Source organism: Ambystoma mexicanum, chromosome 5p, assembly GCF_040938575.1.
Source record: "Ambystoma mexicanum isolate Mex_15411 chromosome 5p, UKY_AmexF1_1, whole genome shotgun sequence".
Lineage (NCBI taxonomy): Eukaryota > Metazoa > Chordata > Amphibia > Caudata > Ambystomatidae > Ambystoma > Ambystoma mexicanum.
Genome location: NC_090930.1, coordinates 171,492,822 through 171,512,289, shown reverse-complemented (window position 1 = coordinate 171,512,289; position 19,468 = coordinate 171,492,822). Strand labels below are relative to the sequence as shown.

The 19,468-nt window shown below is 43.8% G+C and overlaps 1 protein-coding gene across 1 annotated transcript in view; it reads left to right on the top strand.

The window, feature by feature from the left end:
- The window catches only part of ATRX (ATRX chromatin remodeler), a 2,430,811-nt gene extending 2,415,540 nt beyond the window's left edge, over positions 1 to 15,271 (top strand). The window contains exon 35 of the mRNA XM_069612585.1: positions 9,379 to 15,271. Within this exon, the coding sequence (XP_069468686.1) occupies positions 9,379 to 9,648 (270 nt within the window). The 3' untranslated portion in view covers positions 9,649 to 15,271. The remainder of the gene's footprint in view (positions 1 to 9,378) is intronic.
- The last annotated feature ends 4,197 nt before the right edge of the window (positions 15,272 to 19,468 follow it).

Sequence of the window (19,468 nt, the reverse complement as noted above, 5' to 3'; positions counted from 1 at the left end):
TCTCCGGGTGAAAGGACTTTGCACTCGCTGGATGTGGCTAGAGCGCTGAAGTTCTACGTGGACTGCACAAAGAGTTTTCGGAAGACGTCACAACTTTTTGTGAACTTTGGACCTGTCAATCAGGGGAAGGCTCTCTCGAAGGCTTCCATTTCCAGATGGCTCTCCGGCTGTATCATGTACTGTCATCGGTTGGCAAACCGACCGCTGCCTAGCCGTCCGAGAGCTCATTCCACCAGAGCGATCGCAGCTACCACGGCGTTCCTATCTGGTGTGCCCTTGCTGGACATCTGCAGGGCTGCTACGTGGAGGTCGACGCACACCTTCATGAAATTCTACTGCGTCGATCGGGATTCCAGGGAGGATTCCAGGGTCGGCCAAGCAGTGCTGCGCAACCTGTTCGCCTAAGGTGAGCCTGGTGAGGAGTTAAGAATTGCTTAATGTTGAGTTTTGGATGTAATGCTTAATGTTGAGCCTTTGCCACCTCCCGTGGTTGTGCATGTGTGTACTGCTATGTATTCTTTTATTCATGAGCATGTGAATCCATGCCAGACCCCATGCTGGAGAAGGAACAAGTTACTTACCTGTAACTGTTGTTCTCCAGCATGGGTCTGGCATGGATTCACATGCGAACCCTCCCGCCTACCCCTCTGCGGCTCTTCACTTGGTCATACTGCCACTTCACGTGCTACCAAATCTGCTGATGGCTGCCAGAGGCGGGGCTTAGGGAGATGGCAGTCATTGGCTGTGGTCAGTATGATGCAGAGATCAGTGATTGGTTACTACTACGAAAGACAGATCAGAAACGAAACTGATTTTTTCTTTACCGAGGATTCCCAGCCTCACGACGGGGAATATTCATGAGCATGTGAATCCATGCCAGACCCATGCTGGAGAACAACAGTTACAGGTAAGTAACTTGTTCCTACCCCTCTTACTCCAGAGGTTTCTGAATCAGCTGGGCCCACTTCTGCTATGTGTCTGGTCACGAGTGCAGAGATCAGTTTCGGCGTTGGGATTGGGTTCTGCTAGAATGTGGTTCAGGCTAGTATGTGATTCAGTTGGACACCCTTGGAAAGAATAGATGGAGAGTTCCACAGGGCAGGCGACCTTAGGAGAACTCCAGCACACAAAGACTGCATTCAGTGGGAGTCACCGTGATCAGGCGGCTGTTAGGAAATGTTTCTCTTTTTAGCAACTTTCCCTCCTTTTCTATGCACCCCAAAACTTTGTTTTTGAAATCTGTCCAGACTTTACTTCACTGCCTTTTTGGCTCATTGTTATGGGAAACTTAAGGCTTTGCTTGATACGTGTTATCTATTTTTTGGTTAATGTTTTATCATTGCACACTGCATCTTACAATGCAGTGCAGTGCGGTTACTTTTGTATGACCCAAGACTACACTCAAAAGGATGTTTTGGTTACTTCAGATGGGTCTAAAGACAAGCTAGTGGCAGCAGTTGCATTTTAACAATTGTTGCAATACCTTTCGTTAGCCTTGCCTAGTTTACCACGTTTGGCTACTAACTGTGGCTATTGTCCCAACATGGCCATGCCACAAGGTCTTTGCTGGTTCTTTTGGTCATCTTGGCCTTTGGCCTTCTTCATTCCCTACCAGGTCAGAAAAAAACTTTTATGGTCATGCATTGCCCGGAAAGCCTTGGTTTTCGCGGCCTAGTGCAGGGCTGTGTGTCTCCCAGGAACTGGGCTGGGACCGTCTGGTTCCAATCCACAACCTGGTTTCTGTATGTCTAGAGGATGTGCATGAGTTTGGCCATCAGTGGGCCTGACTGGACCACTGCTGGGGTGTGTGTGAGGGTCGGATTTTCCATTGGGTTTCTGTCTCACCTGAGTTTCTGGATAAGAGGAAGAGTCCTTCATCCATGCCTCAGATTCTGGAGAAATCCTGCAAGGAGCCAAGCATCTTCTCAGCTGTGAAGACAGTGTAAGACTGTGGGCCTGTCCTAAGAAGGCCTGTCGACCAACATTTGCTACAGTCCCAGTAGAGCCCTGTCTGGCTGGTGATCTTCAGAAGGCCTTCGGTGGTGCTTCGACCCTTTGAGTGGTGGGACCAACTATTCCGACACCTGCTTGGTGCCCAGCCATCTTGAGTCTTTGGAAGTTTTCCTGGAATCATCCTGTGGACTGACCAACTCCGATTTGTGCTACCACAGTAGAGGCATTGTATTTCTGCATTTCGGAAAGCAAGTTTGGCTTTCCAGCTTCAACTGGACCCGAGATAGGAGGCGGACTCTGACTGCAACTGTTGTCTTTGTGTCGCTGTGCATGAGTGAAAATCATCGGAACCTGTTTCCTTGCGTCTGGTCCACTGCCTAGATGAGTGCTGCATTGGTGTGAGCTTCATTTATGGACCTCAACAGGTTGCACCAGCTTCTATGTCCAAATGGAACATCTTTTGCACCTGTAACTCCTGGGCTCTAGTGAGCGGAAGCAACAGTGGGAAAACAGACCTATGATGACCTGCCAAGTCTGAGAGAAACAGGAGTACAGGTCTGAGTTACAGCAATAGCTAGCCCACCCACCCATATACCACTTTTAAATGTTTTCCTAAATTTTAAAACTTTAATATTAGTTTGACTTTGTTCTTACTTGTGCACGCAAGCACTCCAAAAGATGGGGGCAGTTTTATTTACTGGAATAGATACTTAACCGAATCTTGTAACTTATTGCCCATCCACAAGACCCTCCACTTAACTACTTGGAACTTTGTGAACTTTCAGGGCGTAAGCCCCAAGTCAACTTGGGGTTGGACTTCTAAAGATAGGGTTGTAGTTTTGTGGACTGTCATTGCAATTTCTATTCCCTAACTTTCCTTTCAGTATTGTGGGGTGGGTTTTTTTGTTTATTGCACTGGCTACTGGCACTGTATATATGTATTTTATTATTAGTTTGTGTGATAGTATTACTTGCTAATAGTCAATTGTATGGTGTTTGCCATAAATAGATCTAGTACTTTTATAACTATCTGTCTAATTGTAATCCTTGATTGCTTGCCTTGTAGGCTCATTGTGGACCCTTGACCAGTCTCCCTCCTGTAAAGACTAGATGGGGGGTGTCTGTACTTCTGCTCTCTATATGGTAGAGGAGAGGCATAGAGAACCCCAGCCAAGATTCTCTATAAGGTAGCAATGGGCGAGCAATCAAGGCCGAGCTTCTCAGGAGGTGATGTCGGCTGGTTCTTAAGTAGAGTGTAGTCCCCAAGCCCCCACAAAGCAATGTCCACACACTGTATCAGTTAAAACACAGTCTTTATATAATTAAGTTCAAGGTTATGTACGCAATCACTATAACTCAATTTGTGCTCAGGGAATCTACAATGGCAAATATATACAGTTCTAAGTGGTACCACAATTATTATTAGATTCCTTTAAAGTGCTTCAACTGTACTCTTGTTAAATGGCACACAAATCAATTAATTAAGATAACCAACAATAGAAATAGGAGGAAAGCAGTTGGTTAGAACAATTGGCAGAATACTGGCCCTGTTACCTAGACACAGTTGTGTGTGGAGATCCCCCCAGCTGAGAAACCTGTAAACAAAGATACCATACAAGCCCAGTCCATATATTGTTCACAAGAGACTTATTTCCTTCTAAAATAGTTCTACCACCCTAATGTACCTGAAATAGCAGAATTCGTCGTCGACAGATCCTTCTTGAGCGGCTCCCTTTAAGGCAGGAGTCACGGATGGTCGAGATCCACTAGGAAAAGGGTTGAACGACGACGGTGAGGTGGCAGCTTCGTTCCTAGCAGTGCTCGTCGGCGACGTAGCATTGGTGTCCTGCAAGGAAGAGGTGTGCGGGGCACCTCTGTGATGATAGTTCAGGACTGCACAGAGTTTGAAGAACTGTGGACCAGCAATGGCGTTGAGTCGTCGACGTCTCTGTGGTCTTTAGGTGGATTGAAACCCACTGGCGGATGCTCGTCGGCGCGTCAGCGACCTCGGCTTTTTCTGGCGGGACAAAGCGGTCGACAGTGCAGGTGAGAGCGTCCTTGGATCAAATATTACTTGGGCAAAGGGAGCACGGCGGCTCCGGACGGCGGTCGTCGACGGTGATGGACAACAGTGTCCAGGCACTTCTCCTTATGATTCCACGGTGGTCCCCGTCTCTGGTCGGCAGTCTGTCGTAGGTCTATCTACCAGGGAGCGCTGGCAAAGATTAGCAGTGCAAGATGGTCCCTCGTAGCTCGGGAAGAGGGCGCCTAACCAGGTCCTCTCTGAGTCAGTCCTTGGAGACGCAGCAGCTTTCAGATTGGTGAAGTAGAGCAGCAGCAAGACTTCTCTTCCAGCAGGGCTTCAAGGTTAAGCTTCAGTTTCAACTCCAGTTTCTCTTCAGCTTCTGAACACGAATTCTAGCAGTGAGAGGCCCCCAGATATACTAGTTGATCTCCCATTCATTCTGCTGGGTCACACTCAGACAACCAATCGTTCAGAAGGGCAGTCATGCAGTCAGGCAGCCAATCGGGTGCAAAGTGCATTCTGGCCATTCACTTCTCTCCAGACATTCACAACAAGTTATGTGTATTGGGACAAGTACCCAGCCATTCAACACTCCACACTGCATTCATACCAGTTTCGGGTAGGGCTGTCTTAGTCATTGTGTCAAACACTAGAAACTAGACATCCACAACAAGAAGTGCATGTTGGTCACACACTCCATTCACCCAGGTCCCACCCACAGGGTGTACCCACAACATACAGTCACTGGGAAGGCTCCAGCCAGTCTGGCCTGGACTTCATAAAACCATATATGGAACCTCCACCCAACAGCCAGTCAGGGGGAAGGGACAGAGTCGGGGCTTCCCAGGACTTTGGGAAAACAAGGTAACAGGCAATAGAAAGTAAGAGGCCACAGGGGCCATCTGGTTTCCTATCAGGAATCAACGGATTCCAATGGCATGGCCTGGGTATCTCAAAATGGAGGCTACTCTGAGCTCCTGTCAAATTCAGCATGGAGCTGCCACCAGCCCATACCCTGCTCTGTGGGCCACACACAGGTGCCCAAAAACATACACTAAGGGCTCAGGTTTGTACCCCCATCCATGGGTGCCATAAGGGTATCCCGTGGGTCTATACACTAAACCAAAAGAGAGAGCTGCACCGCCAGGAGTCCCACATGAACTCCAGCACGGAAAACACAACAGGACAAACGATAAAAGGCATTAAAGGACAAGGATACGGAGGCCCTGTCCCTCCGATGCATTTCCAGCATCACACATCCTTCCTGAGACTTAGCCTTGACCACTCTTCATGTTACTTTGATTGGTTTGGCTACAGCTCCCAGACTTGTCGATGTTCACTAACTAGTTTGGCCTCTTAAACATCTGTCCACCAGACCACAGTATGGAAATCCAGTCCGAACAGCAGCAACAGATTATCTTAGTAGGACGAAGAAAGGATCGGCCCTGCCCAGCTTCTCTTTGGGGGAGGAGTCTTAAACTGCAGGAGTAGACATATTGTTGTACAAGTTGAAGATCCATCAAGTTCTAAGGATGCACTCAGAACAGTGATGCTCCAGCAAGGGTCCAGGTGAGAACTTGTCGGTCCACTGGGTTGTCCAAGAACTCTTTGCAAGGTTCAGAAGGCACAGATCCTCAAGCAGGGGTTAGCATAAAGCACTTATTAGGGCCTTCTTGAGATCAGGACAGAGGAGGAGGCCTTTATCGGGACAGTTAGTCAGAATTATATGCAGTACCCTTTGGGAACACCACACAAAATTAAGACTACAAGTGACCGTACAAATTCACCTTTGGTATAAGCCTGTACTACACAGTAAAGTGGTAGCGATGGCTGAGCAGCCAGACTTATCTCAAGAGCAAGTGAGCAGTATCAGATAGTTACACAAAGGACAGCAATTACTATGATTCAAACAAACACTGGCTCAAGGTTTCTGAGTAAAAGAATATACATTTATTTACACATCAGTAAAGTAAAGCAGTTTAAAAATCACACTCCTAATACACCACACCACTCCCAATAGGTTCCAGACAAGTTAAGCTCACAAATGAAGTGAGAGCAAAATAGCACTCCAGAAATTTTAAAAGGGAGGGGAAGACCAGGTTAGGCAGAAATTGAGCAGCACCAACAGGTAAGTAAGCAGGGCAATCTAGAAAGAGGAACTACAGTGATGGAATTGAATCAAAAAGGCTTAGGGCCAAAGTCAATAGGACAAAAGTCTTTTGTTCAAGATCACACAGCTCAGGGTAGTTTGCGGTTGTCTTTGCCAAGAGTTCCGGACGAAGTCGGTCGGCAAAAAAGTTAGTTTAAAGAGTAGAGAAGGACAAGCCCTCGGATTGAGGAAGATTTCACACACTTTCACCGCGGCTGAACGAAACGAACAACCGTATTTGCACAGTACCTTTAAATGGAGAAGAAGCTGTAGCTGAGACAGACGTTCCTGGTAGTTCCTGCAGGCTCACGGTTCCTGAAGTGACTGTCAGACTGACACGAAGTAGGAATACTGGAGAGTCCTGCACTACCCAGGGAAGAAACCAGCAGCAGAGCAAAACAGTGAATTAAAGGTGCGCTCCTTAAAACCCAAGCAGAGTCCGACCTTCCTGGCTATCCGGCCCACTGTAGCTCTGTACAGCGAATTCGACCAGAGGAGGGAGTCCTGGCTTGCAGTTTAGGCGAACTGGTTTCTTTTGTCATTGGAGTTCGAAGATTTGGACCTGCAGCAGGGCTTCACCGGGCGGTTCAGTCGTGGTAGCCCAAAGACCTGCTTTTTATGCAGTTTTCCCCTATTCACACAGCCTGGCTGTCAATCATACAGCAGGGTGGCTGTCCCACCGGGACTGTCACCTAGCCAATCAAACAGAAGTGCAACTTGGGTTACCAAGGGAACCCATGACAGGGTTCCTCAAACCAAACACCTCCCTCACATCCTGCCTACCCAGACTTTCAGGCGCCTAAGGAGGGCTTCTGTGCAGAAGCCCGTGAAGGTCAGTGAACAAAGGTTTGGCGTGCAGAGAAAAACATGAGAAAGACATGTTCAAAAAGAAATGGCGACTAAACCCAGCCGGAACCAAATTAAAACAAATATGGTCCAGCGGATTTAGGTTTGAGGCTACCAAGATATCCTAGAACAGTACCAAGGTTATTTAAGATAAACGCGGTAGGAAAAATAGGGTAGTTACCACTGCCACCAGCCAAGTCTTGATGAAAAGGGAGTGAAACAATGCTCCAAGAGAAACAGATAAAAAGGGATAAGTATTAACCCTTTCCAGTACTCTATGTAAGATAGTTTGTACTGGGTCTGTGGTTTTAAAGAGACTATTAAAGTTAATGGTAACTTTGCACGTTCTGAGACAGTAGTCAGTCCCAGAAAATGGAGTCTGATTTGGGAAGTCTAAAAGACAACCCTGTGTCACTGCACTGAGGGTGTTGTGTAACAAACAGTAAAAGGATGATGCCTGTGGAGTAGATGAGGCTCCACAGTCTCTGAACACAAGAAAAATTTAAACACAGACAGCAAAACACATGTAAGAGTGGGAACAAAGGCTCACACTCTTACCAGGTGAAAAAAAAAAATCCTAGATATCTCAGGACTCAGTAGGTAAGGGAAATGAGCCATTTTGGAGAATTCTCCCTAATGGCTCATTTCCCTTACCTACTTACGAGGCTTGAGGCAATGCTGGTCAACGGGCAGCCTTGGATATTCAGCGTGCTGTCTCCTCTTCATAGGGATCTTGGCTCCAATGATGAAATGTCGAATGACTGCAGGAGTCTTCCTTTCATCAAGGGTTTCGCCGCCCGGTCCTCCATTGGTAAGGATCTGCACTATTCAAATTGGCAGGGGCTGTCCAATCATGAACAGCTACTGGCCAAACATTCTGCTGCTGTGCTATCCCTATGACTCCCCCTGATTGGAATTTACCGCAGAATCTAAGATAATCGGTTAACTCTTAATAGCTCCTTCAAGTACCTGCAAAGGCTTGGTATGACTTTCAAGAACTTAGAGACCTTATTTAATTAGTGTTTGCTGTTTTACAACATTCCCACCAGGCCCACTTCTTAAGAGTTTGGTCTGGATTACACTGCCGTGCCCCTTGGAGATCTTGCAGATCATAGCCGAGATGATAGTTTGTGGGAAACACGCTAGTCTTGCACACGACTACACTGAGCAGCACTGGTTCGATACCCATTATCGGTCCTTGCTCAAAGGCTGCAGTCCAGCATGAAGTGCAATATAAGAAACCAATTACATTTTTGGTAAGCTCAAAGGTTATCCTGTGGCCCAAGTGTGATAAATGTACCAGGACCCCAGAAACAGTGCCAAAGTAAATTCCCCCAACCAAGCTGCTGAGATAGCAGACTTAACATTAACATGATCACTATTCTAATCAATTCTTTTTAACTATGCAGTTGCTAGTGACTCAATAATTTGCATCTCATTGTGTTTGTGTATGATTATTTGTATATCATAGAGCACAAATAAAATTGCCTTTGAAGTTTGACTTTTTTCCTCAACACAGCACTTACTGTTTTTTCAACCTTTGAGAGATTCAGGTTGGCTGCGTGAGTCTTGGTTTCAGATATGTAACATGCAAGCCCCACCGTTATCAGCCTCCTCAGCAATCGCACTCCTTGTGTATACAAGAAAGACTTAATAGTGAGGTTTGAGAGATGCACTCAATATTCAATATGTGGGTCTTTACTGGCTTTAGGTTGAGTAGCTCCATGTCTGATAAGCTAAAGAGTCCAATCTAAAAATAGAAAGTCAAGCCCGAAGTAACGACCACCGCAATCGTGGTGAAATAATATTATGGCCGTAAGCGTAGTGGGCTTCCTGCAACTCTCTCTATTGGGAATGTGAACCTGCTGTCCTCTGACGAATGTCCACTACATTCCGATTCTTCTTTCTTCATTTGGAAATCCATCTTTAAAAGTAATTTATATCAATTGAAAAAGCATTCACCCTGTTTATCTCGTTTAGTCGATTTGTAAATGCTAAAGAAGAGTTGCATTTGTTCAATAATTACAAGATTGCTGTGAGGATAAAAAAGACATGTAGCTCTAAATTGGCATCATGAAACCAAATCAAAATTGTCGTGTCTTTTTTTTGTATTTTCTTTTGTAGGTGACATTTGATAAATGATTTAGCAAATTCTGAGGGTTGGGTATAGACAAATCATTGCACTATGGATTTTTAAGACATTTAGTGCATCTAAACTGGTGAATCGGCCACATCGATTGTGCTTTGGGTACTTTGTGATCATGTTGAATAAGGTTCCAGGTATGTGGCAGGCTTATTGACGTACTAGGTTGAGATGATCCATATTCTTGCTATTAGCAGGAAGTTCAATGTGGTGAACGTTTGTCTGTTTTCAGCTGTATTTAAGTTTACTTTGTCTCCACAGTTGATCAGTTGTGTTCAGCGAATACTCATGAGCAGAAGACTACAGCATCAGTACAATCAGCAACAGCAGCAAATGGTTTTCCAGCAAGCTGCACTCAGCCGCTTCATGGGCCCAAAGCCTCCAACCATGATGATGAACCCCTCCAGTTACCAGCAAATTGATCTAAGAGGAATGTATCAGCAGAGCATGGCTGGCATGCAAGCGTCTGCTTTGCAGCGTGCCCCTCTGTCCATGAGAAGCAAAAATCCAGGCCCCTCCCAAGGGAACTAAATGGGATTTTGAGCTTAATGTTAAAAGGATTGTTGAAATCAAAGAAAGAGCTTTTATTTTTTTAGGAATCAATGGCTTAACAGAACTCAACTGTATAGTTTGGTTTGTCTCCTTTTAGCTGCCAAACTGTAGTCTGTAGTAGCTTTGTTTGTTTTTGGTTTAATACCATTTTAGCTGTTTCAATGATGTTTCTTGTAATCTTCTTACACACTTGAGTGCAGGAGAGTTCAAAATGTTTTCAATGAAAACAAGCCCTTCCAATTACAACTCCAGACATCCTGGTGAATGCTCATACAGTATGCCTTACTTTTAGTAATCATGAAACCATCATGAGAATGGAGGCACTTAGGGAGGATGTATATGTGTTCAACATGTATAGTACATGCAACTAAGCGTATAGAATAGAGTGTTACTTCTTGCTGTGAAGAATATTGTTTTGTGAAATGGTTACGTGCTGGATATGCAGCTGATCTGAGGTCCAAAGAAGCCTAGACCCCTACCACGGTATACAGTATCTACTGAAATGAAGATTAACTGAAGATCTTGTGCACATAAATATGCAGTTTAGATCAGCAGATGCTAGGACAAGATGATCTTTGATATCTTCCACATGCAGAGTCCTCATTATCGTATCACACCCAGAGTGTATTAAACCATATCAATAACCTCAAAAGTCATCAAACCTGCAGCGTAGTGTTCAGTTTAAAGCTTTAACACCTGTTTGGATAGCATGCCCACCTTACTACTACTGCTGCTTACTTCTGCCTTTGCTCATGCCTTGGAGAAAGAAATGCAACATAACTCCAAAAATCTAAAAAAAAACAAGAATAGCAGCAATATATACAATTGTGTATGCTGATAGTGCGAGACAGACAGGAGGTGGTATGTTGACAGTTTGATACTTTTTAGAAGCAGCAGTTGTGTCCCGCTAATGCATAGTGAAAAGGACATTTTATTTTGAAATATGTAAGCCCACTTTACAAAAGATAATCATTCATAAATGCTGTAATGTTTTTATCCATGTTCAAGAATTACATTAAAAATTACCTTTCCCATTAAGGATTCAGGTGTTGGTTGGCCAAAGAAAACAGTACCAGAAATGCATGTTAATCTCTTCAACATCATATCATGGTGTTCCTCAGCAGATTAAAAAGAACCATGTGCCCGTCAGTCTGATTCAGCGCTGTATATTATCTCTGCTTTTCGTTGAATCCACAGCCCTTTACTTTGTATTTCTGTAATCCCTTAAACTTGCACATCATGGATTAAGCATTGAAGATGGAGTGATCCTAGGCAATCAAATCCACATAGTAGAAAGTGGTGGTATTATATCACTTGGGGTGAAACACAAAACCCCAAATCGCGGTGCAATGGGATTTGTTTATTTATTAGGCAGGTTTGTCACATTGTTGAATGTTAGGATATTACATTGGACTATAACCTTATCTGCTTGTGGTTTATTTTATGTCACCAACTTCTATGCTTCCCTGAGCCCATCCATGTTCTAACTTGGAGCAGGCTCCAAACGGACTTATGTGCCATTGTGACTGGCCATTGCTCCCCTCAAGAGCTACAGCAGGGAGTAGTAGATCGGGTTAAACGAGAACAGGAGGAGCGTGTTAGTTATTTTCAATTAAGAATGCCACACAGTTCCCAATTTACACATTCATACTCCCTCACCTTAGGGAAAGAGTGGGAAATAGAAGCCTCTCGTTTAAGAATAGTTTATGGGATTGTTTTTGAAAATATTTTAATAAGGATCTGAAGTTACCTCTACAGCCCACAGTCAACTTTATTGTCCTGTTTTCAGTGAGCATGTTAATGCTATGTTTATACCTGATCTGTTGCTGTATGGTTCTAGTATAATTAGGCTGGCCACAACCACATGGGGTTTGTTGTTCAAGTGTCAAGTTTCGATTATTAATCCTACAAATGGATCACATAGAGCAGCAAACTTTCCATTTTAATTTCTGTGGAAAAAGATTTTGAAATGTTTTACAAAGTGAAAAGCTTTTTAGATTCCATTCTCATTTTATGCAATATACTGTATTTAAAAAGCAGAACCTACTTCTAAGGCCTAACATGCCAATGGCTAAGTTATCAGTAGATGGAGTGGAGATATTGTACAGGACATTTGCAATTCAATGTTTTTATTATACATTCAGGTGAAACATTTTCAATAATACTTCAATTATTATCCAAGGTGAAATTTACAAGAATATTGTCACTCGAAACAAAATAGACCACAAAACCTTTCTACAAATACTGTGCATTCAACACTGGATGAAAACATGTAGAAAGCCCAGATAAAGCGAAACGGGACTGCTGCTCAGTTCACTGACTTGCATGACCAATTTAATGTTTGGCAATAGCACAGCTCAACAACACTGAATTGATGAAAAGCCAGGAACCAGTTTTAATATAGAAACCCACTTATTGCAATGTGTAGGTGCTTGCAGTATTAAAGAATGTCTAAATGGTTGAGCTTCTGGTGTGTTACGTTAATCAAATATATTAACGATGTCAGTGTATTGATTTTTAAGATCTGGTCACACAACAACCCATTCGTAGATACATGCTGACTCCCATTGTATAGAAACAGTTTTCAGGCTGCCAAACTACTGTATTGTGGGAAACATTTAGGTTTGGAAGCAGTGTAAATGTTAGTGTAGGTTTTTAACACCGAAGCCTAAAAAGCAAATGCATATACAGGAGTAGCTTTCCCCACTATCCTCCTTGACTGCTTCTTGTATCGTTACCCTTGTCAGAGTAGCCAGTCTTTCTTCAGTGGACTTTTCAACTGATGAATAGTTATTTAGCATGTGTCACACCGTAAACTTGGTGTGCTTCTTAACCACATAGATCGATTATTTTAATTTAGGTTGAAATGGCAGTGATTGAGAAGCTGAGAGAGCCTGTATCATCTTGCGGTTTTCGTGGTCACATTTGTTTTGAGAGCCATGGTATCTCTACATCATTATATATACTCCCAACATGTTTAAAACTCAGACATTCCAAGTCAACACCGACATATCTTAATTTGGAAAGCATATGCCTTTTCTTTTTTTGAGTAACCACCCGTGCCCCAATATAAATAAATATATTACATTTTCTCCTGCCATGACGAAGGGGGATTGCATGAAGGCATGGACCTTTTTAGTAGATGCACCTTAATTAGCACTTGGAAACATTTGTTTGCATAATTACTTTATTGCAGTGAGATTTCACCGAGGTTGTCTAGGTGTAATGAAGGATTACTTAAGAATTTATTTTTCATATAAGTTCTAGAATGCCGTTTTTATTATCAAGTGCACCTCTTGTGAGAATTGTACATTTTATATCCTATGCACCCACGGTTATTTTTCTGTAAAAGTCCAAAGAGAAATGTTTTCTTCAAGCTTATTTGTTATCCCTTTCAGGTTGGTTTATTGGTAACCTTGTATAGTCTGTGTGATGTGTAATTGTGCTTTTAAGGACACGCATATAACTATAGCTGTTTAGTTTTAGTTTAGTGTTTGGTTTGGGCATCAGTAAATGGCTATGTTGCATCTAGTCAACTGATTGGCTACATGTCTGCTATTCTGCCTGTTAAAATCAATTTATATTGCTCATTTTGATTCATGTGCACCGACTAAATGGCGTGAAATGCCTGATCTAGATAAAGGTTCCTGCTGAACTTGTGCACATTTTGGTCAGGTTTACTGCTTGTGATAGATTACCACTCTTTTTGACTTTGAACCATCAGTGTAGGATGTTTGCTTCAACAGCTGAGTTCTTGCTTGGAATTGATTCCTCAAATGATGGCAGGGATACTGTCTAAATTGCATTTTCTCGCAATGTCCCACAAGTGTTCTTTGCCCATTTTTTAGCTGAAGGAAGAAAAATGTCCTCTGGATTTTCTGCATTTTAGTTAAGAGTTTAAAATGTTAAACGCGGAACCATGTGCAATATTCTTGACTTCCACTGTTCCACACATATGTTGGACCATCTAGTTTACAATGCAAAATGCTTATTCTTCTTGATTTCAGAAGTTATGTTTATTTTCATTTCTGGCACTTGTATAGTTTTACCATAAAACTAATGATTATAAAAGTTTGGTTTTAGAGTCCACACATTTCCTTTTGGTTCTGCATTTTTTCATATGTATCGTAGCGCAGTAATGAGAGGATGGTCTGTGCAGACCTTTTAAATGTAAAGAATAAGACGATATTTAGATTACTGAATACAAAGAATGTGCTTGCATAGTTTTGAGTATAGTACAAATTGTGAACTGCCTACTTTTATATAGCTATGACAAAAATCAGTTTTTCATTTTTGTACAAGATTTTAAAGATGTTTTTGAATCCAGCAATTTTAACCAGTGATAAAGATCTTGTTAAATAAACCTCACAATGTGTCTCCTCTTTATAGTCCATATTTGTAAGGTTTCATTTAGCTGATGATATTCACATTTTCTAAAGTGGGCCTTATTTCATAATAATTCACCCTGATTAATTGAAACAAATGGTTTCAATTACAATTACAAGGGTTTTACAAGGGTTAAAAACCAGTCATTTATGTTAAATAGCTAGAGATAAGTGCAAAGAAAAAGGCTGAACTATTGAGGTATAATCTTAGAGCTGCAGTAGGTTTTAATCGAAATCACAATTTGAAAAGCGTAGTAATCCTTGTGGGTATGTACACCTCTGCACAATCTTTCAACACTGCAAGATATATGTATTGCTTAATTGCTGGTGAATATATCCTTTTTTGTTCGTTTTTCAATAAGGTTTGTCTGGCTGACTTTGCTGACCCTGTAAGACCGTGAATCCTGAGAAAGCAAAACCTGTTGATGATCTTGAAAAGCTCACAAAGTAACATTTGTCTTTTACCAACAATTATTTTTCACATCCAGGTGCATCAGTATCTACTTTAATGTGTAGGTTTTAAAATCATTTTAATGGCACATGTATACATACCAAGAAGAAATCAATGAGAGGAGGTGATTCTTGAAAGGATTATCAGAAAATATTTTGCACCCTTTCGCTTTCTCTTCTCATAATGTCAGTTAACTGCATTGTCTATGCTTCAAAACACCCAGCATCAAAAATAATTTGAGACAATTACATCAGTAAGATATGAAACATCATTTTAGATGTGTTTTAGATATTTTAACTGGTTGCAGTGGCTAAAACTAACAATACAAAAATGTTACTTGTACCTCACTTTCCCTACTAAGAGCTCCCTTTTCTGACTTGTAAATTCATTTGGTGGAAAGCGTTTTACTTGGTATTGTGAAATCGTACATGTTCTGTCCCAGTTGTATAGTAATGTTTCAGTACATCAACCAGCTTTTGCCTCTTAAATCATATGACTCGAAAGACTTTCCTCTGAGACTGCTTTTCAGATCTGTATGTAATATATGAAGTACTGTTGAAAAGATGTCCCCTTCTCCTATCTTTCCAGCGGATGTTTTGTATGATATATATATATATATATATATATGGACTGAAAATGTGTTTTTAAATAAAAGAAACCTTCGGGTATGGATGCATACTATCTGTGTTTTCACCATTCAAAGTGATGTTTAGTAGTTGAAACCTTAAACTATTTAATATCTCATTAATAAAGTGAACTAAATGGATGCTGTATCTTGTAATGCATTTTTGTCTGTTTATAGATTAACAATCAATTTTTAAACTACTGAATATTAAGCTAACTCTTAGAATAGTGTTGATATGGTGTCATTATATAGCAACATGTTTACACTGCTGGTGAGACTATGCCTCCCACTGCGTTCTTTTTATCCACCCTACTATATACTGTAGCATTTTTCAGAAAAGCAAACTGAATTTTCCAGCATTGTGTCTTGCATGGATTCACATGCTCATGAATATTCTCCGTCATGCTGGAAATACTCAGTTTAGCTTTAAACTTTAAACTGCTAGTCTCTTCTATAGCCTATCAGTGACCTTTGGGTCATACTGCCCCCAGCCATGACACTTGTCCTCTTAAGCTCCACCCGTGGTGGCCATCTTCAGATGTTACTGCATGTTTCTAGAGTTGGAAGGCCTAATGCTTTGCTCCTCGAAAATCATAAGTCGTTTGACGTTTTTCACATTTTTCAGAAGATCTCCTCCATTTCTTTTTCATCTACCATCACGCAGCGACTACCGTCAGCGGGGACCTGTTGTCGGTGAAGATCTTCTATCCATCGTTTGATCTTCAACCCGTGGCGCCAACAGGCCCAGGCTTGGGTCAAAAACTCGACACCTCAACCATGGCTGATGCTACTAAGAGGAGCCTCTTCAGGGCTAGTGAGAGGGGCGGCCTAAAGAACATATTTGTCGAGGATCGGCACCTCAAGTGTCTTTTTTTGTTGTCACCCGGACCACAACGCAAACAGATGTGACATCTGCCAGTCCTTCTCGTCGAAGACCAATTGGGATCGCCACCGGACGTTGGTGATGTGGATCGAGGAAGGGAAGGCCTCTGACGTGGCCTTTGGCACAGTCGTGCCTCATCCAGGGCCGGCAGTTGCCCTGAGCGTACTCCTCTGTCAGGAAGAGGCTGAGGTCCTTTGAGGATGCTTCCTCTGCGAAGATCCAAAAGAAGGTGAAATCCAATGCTCCATCAGCATCTCGTCTATGGTTTCTGCGGCTGCAGGACCAAGTTCTGGAAGGGGTCCGTCGACGGTTGACTGCTGGCTAGTGGGTTTCTGCTGTCCGCAAGGAATTCGCTGACACAGTCCAAGCATAAATCGCCAAAAGAGTGGATCTTCGAAGAGTCTGTCTGCGACCCTGCCATTGTTGATGTAGTCAGCGACACAAGCCCTGTCAACAACCTTGTCCACCAGGATTGCCGCCATGTCGACCCCCAGGACTGTCACCCATCAACAACCATTTTGGTGAAGCACGGCCCAATGACAACCCTGTCAACGAAGTCGGGCAAAACAAGTCTTCCTTCAGCGACAAAGAGTTTGTCAACGACGACCGTCTCGCCCAGGGTTTCTCTTCCTCCTAGACACCTGTTGTTGGTCCCAACCACGATTCCATCGATGGTTGCACCTATTCCTACTTTGCAGGCTCCTGTCATAGCCTCCATATCGAGAGACTCGGATTGCATGTGAGAATTGCCTCCAGCTCTGGATATTCTGCTCGCCCTCTAGCTCCTTTGGTATCCCCCAGGGGATCACATATTTATTCCAGTTCTGAGGAGGACCTGCCTGAAGATTGTTAATCAGACTAGGAAGGGGGCCAAGGACCATGAGTGATCACCGTCGCAGGTGCCTTACCAGCCGTTTAGTCCTCCAAGGGGCTTGATCGCAGCTCCTGCTTCGGTTGCACCACCTGCAACTGCTCCTGCGCCAGGCGACATGTCCCTGGACATGTTTAACCACCTTGCATACATTGGTCGCAGAGATTCAGCAGCGGCTGTCTACTGATCCTGTGCCTGGTCCAGCCAATAGTCTTCCGAGACCACCTTGGTGCCAGCCGACACTGTCCTGAAGACACCAGTAACCCCTGGGCTGCGGCGAGAGACCCTTGTAAGGAAGGCATGGAATCAACAGGTAAGACAGACACAAGTGTCCACAGTTAAAGGGTAAGCCCTCGGGAGCAAGGGCAAGGAGCATCCCATCAGTGGGTTAGCCCATATAAGGCCGCCTCCCACGCCCTTGCGGCGTAAGCCCTCAGGAGCAAGGGCGAGGAGCATCTGTTTGGCTGTGGCGAGTGAGCAGTGTTTGAACTTTTCTCTCTCCAAACTATGCCTGCTTCCTGGGTTTTTGCTAATCATTTCGTGGCACCTGCAGGTGCATGTGCCTTTAATCCCATCAGTGGGTTAGCCCATATAAGGCCGCCTCCCACGCCCTTGTGACGTAAGCCCTCAGGAGCAAGGGCGAGGAGCATCTGTTTGGCGAGTGGCGTGTGGAGTGGGGAACTTTGAAAATAATGGAAACTGTTACACCATCTTCAAGGACTAGAGCTCAACTAAAACGAATGGCTCCACAGGACGAGCACCCAACCAAGCTGACTCGTCAGCAACAGACGAGCCTATACTACTCCTGTGGTTCTATAGCGGATATTGTGGAGGAACCAGAGTCGCTGGTCGTAGAAGAGGTATTTGAAATACTTCCTACATCTGCTACTGCAATATTGCCAGAACGAAACCCACAAGAGAAGGGCTCGCCGGTACAAGCAGTACTGATGCAAGACCTTTCTGCATCAGTGCAGTTGGAAACACACAAACTCACCAGTACTGTTGGGGGTGGCGAGGCTGTCCCTGCGGAGGCTGGGGCGTGCTCGCAATGGTCTGGTGGGGACCCGCGGGACCCTGGTTTGCCTTCTGCGGGAGCTCGACTAATGAAGCCGGTGGACTCTCCCGCGGTCGCGCCCGATGACATCGATGGGCGCGGCTGTGACGCGGATGCGTTGTGCTATGTTGAGGTAGCCGCGGCATTACAGCCTCGCTTACACTTGTAAGAGGCTCGCCAGGCTCGCCAATCAAGGGGCTTGGCCGCGGTGGCGCTGTCCAGCTATGCCACGACTGCTGTGAGCCCAGGAAGGGACGCAATCTCATCGGAGACACATGGAGAAGGGGAACACGAGCGAGGTAAGCGTGACTGCTTTGCCGCAGGCAAAATCTAACACAAGCAAAATAAAGAGCCCGATGATTTTACAGCAACAGGAAAATGTGCACACATTGAGCTCAGTAAAAAGCACGCCTAGTGCCTCATGTCTGACGGACTCAAATTTAAACACAGTATTCAATGAAGCAACAAGGGTGCAAGGTGAAATGGTGTTAGGACAAGAAGTGCGTATCACACCTACTAAAGGCAGAAGAAACTCCTTAGAGGTGGTCTCATCAGTCCTACAAAATCTAATTGCTTTAAATAAAGTATGTGCTAGTAAACAGACCTCTGAGAGTACTCCAGCTCCAAAAGAGATGGCAAAGATATGCCAGAAAAGCCAATGCCTAATATGACTAATGTCAACCAGGACATTTGGGGATCTGCTAATTACAAACGAGTAAGAACACTAGAGGACGGGCCCTCTGACGATTCCTCAAAGTCATCAAGTGGGAAGGTGGTGGACTCTCAAACGCCAGACACCCTACCACAAGTTAAATCAAGGTACTATTTTGTCACAATCAGTCCAAATGCCGTTGAATGTAAACCGTGATGACTCCATGGATGACTCTACGTCCAGAGATTCCTCATTTGTAGAGCGAGATTTCCCGAAAGTCCGAAGAAAACAGTCAGCATTTAGTCACACTGCACCTGGCACGTCAAGGCTAGGAAGAGGTGGCGGACATACCCCCTGTGTTCATGTGCCTTCGAATAAGCTATTAATAGCTGTGACCTCTCTGATGGCTATTTCATTGGCTCCTTTTACTAAACTTTGAGTCACTAAATGAAAATGTGAAGGACGTTACAACTTTGCTGGCCTTAATGAATTCAAAACTCCTACATATAGAATCAATGCACATCTGCCAAAACTCAAAACAAGAGGATGTAACTCAGAATTTATTGGCAGGTCTGGCGTCGATTAATGATGGCAAACGTAATGACATGCTTGATAAAAAGTTGCTCGCGGAAGTAGCAAAGGAAGCTCTGTCTCTGTTTAGGAAAGTTCTGCCTGACTTAAGGCGGAGGGTCACCTGGAGTTTGTACTGGGTTACAAATGCCAAAGAATGAGTTAAGTGTTGTGCCACAGTAACGACCAAGGAGATCGGTTCACCACAAAGACAAACGGGGCACCTAGGAACAAGTCTTGCTGAAACTAATGCTGATAAGGAAATTGAGGAGTATGTGCTCTCAGTGGTAATTGACGTCGAGAACTAT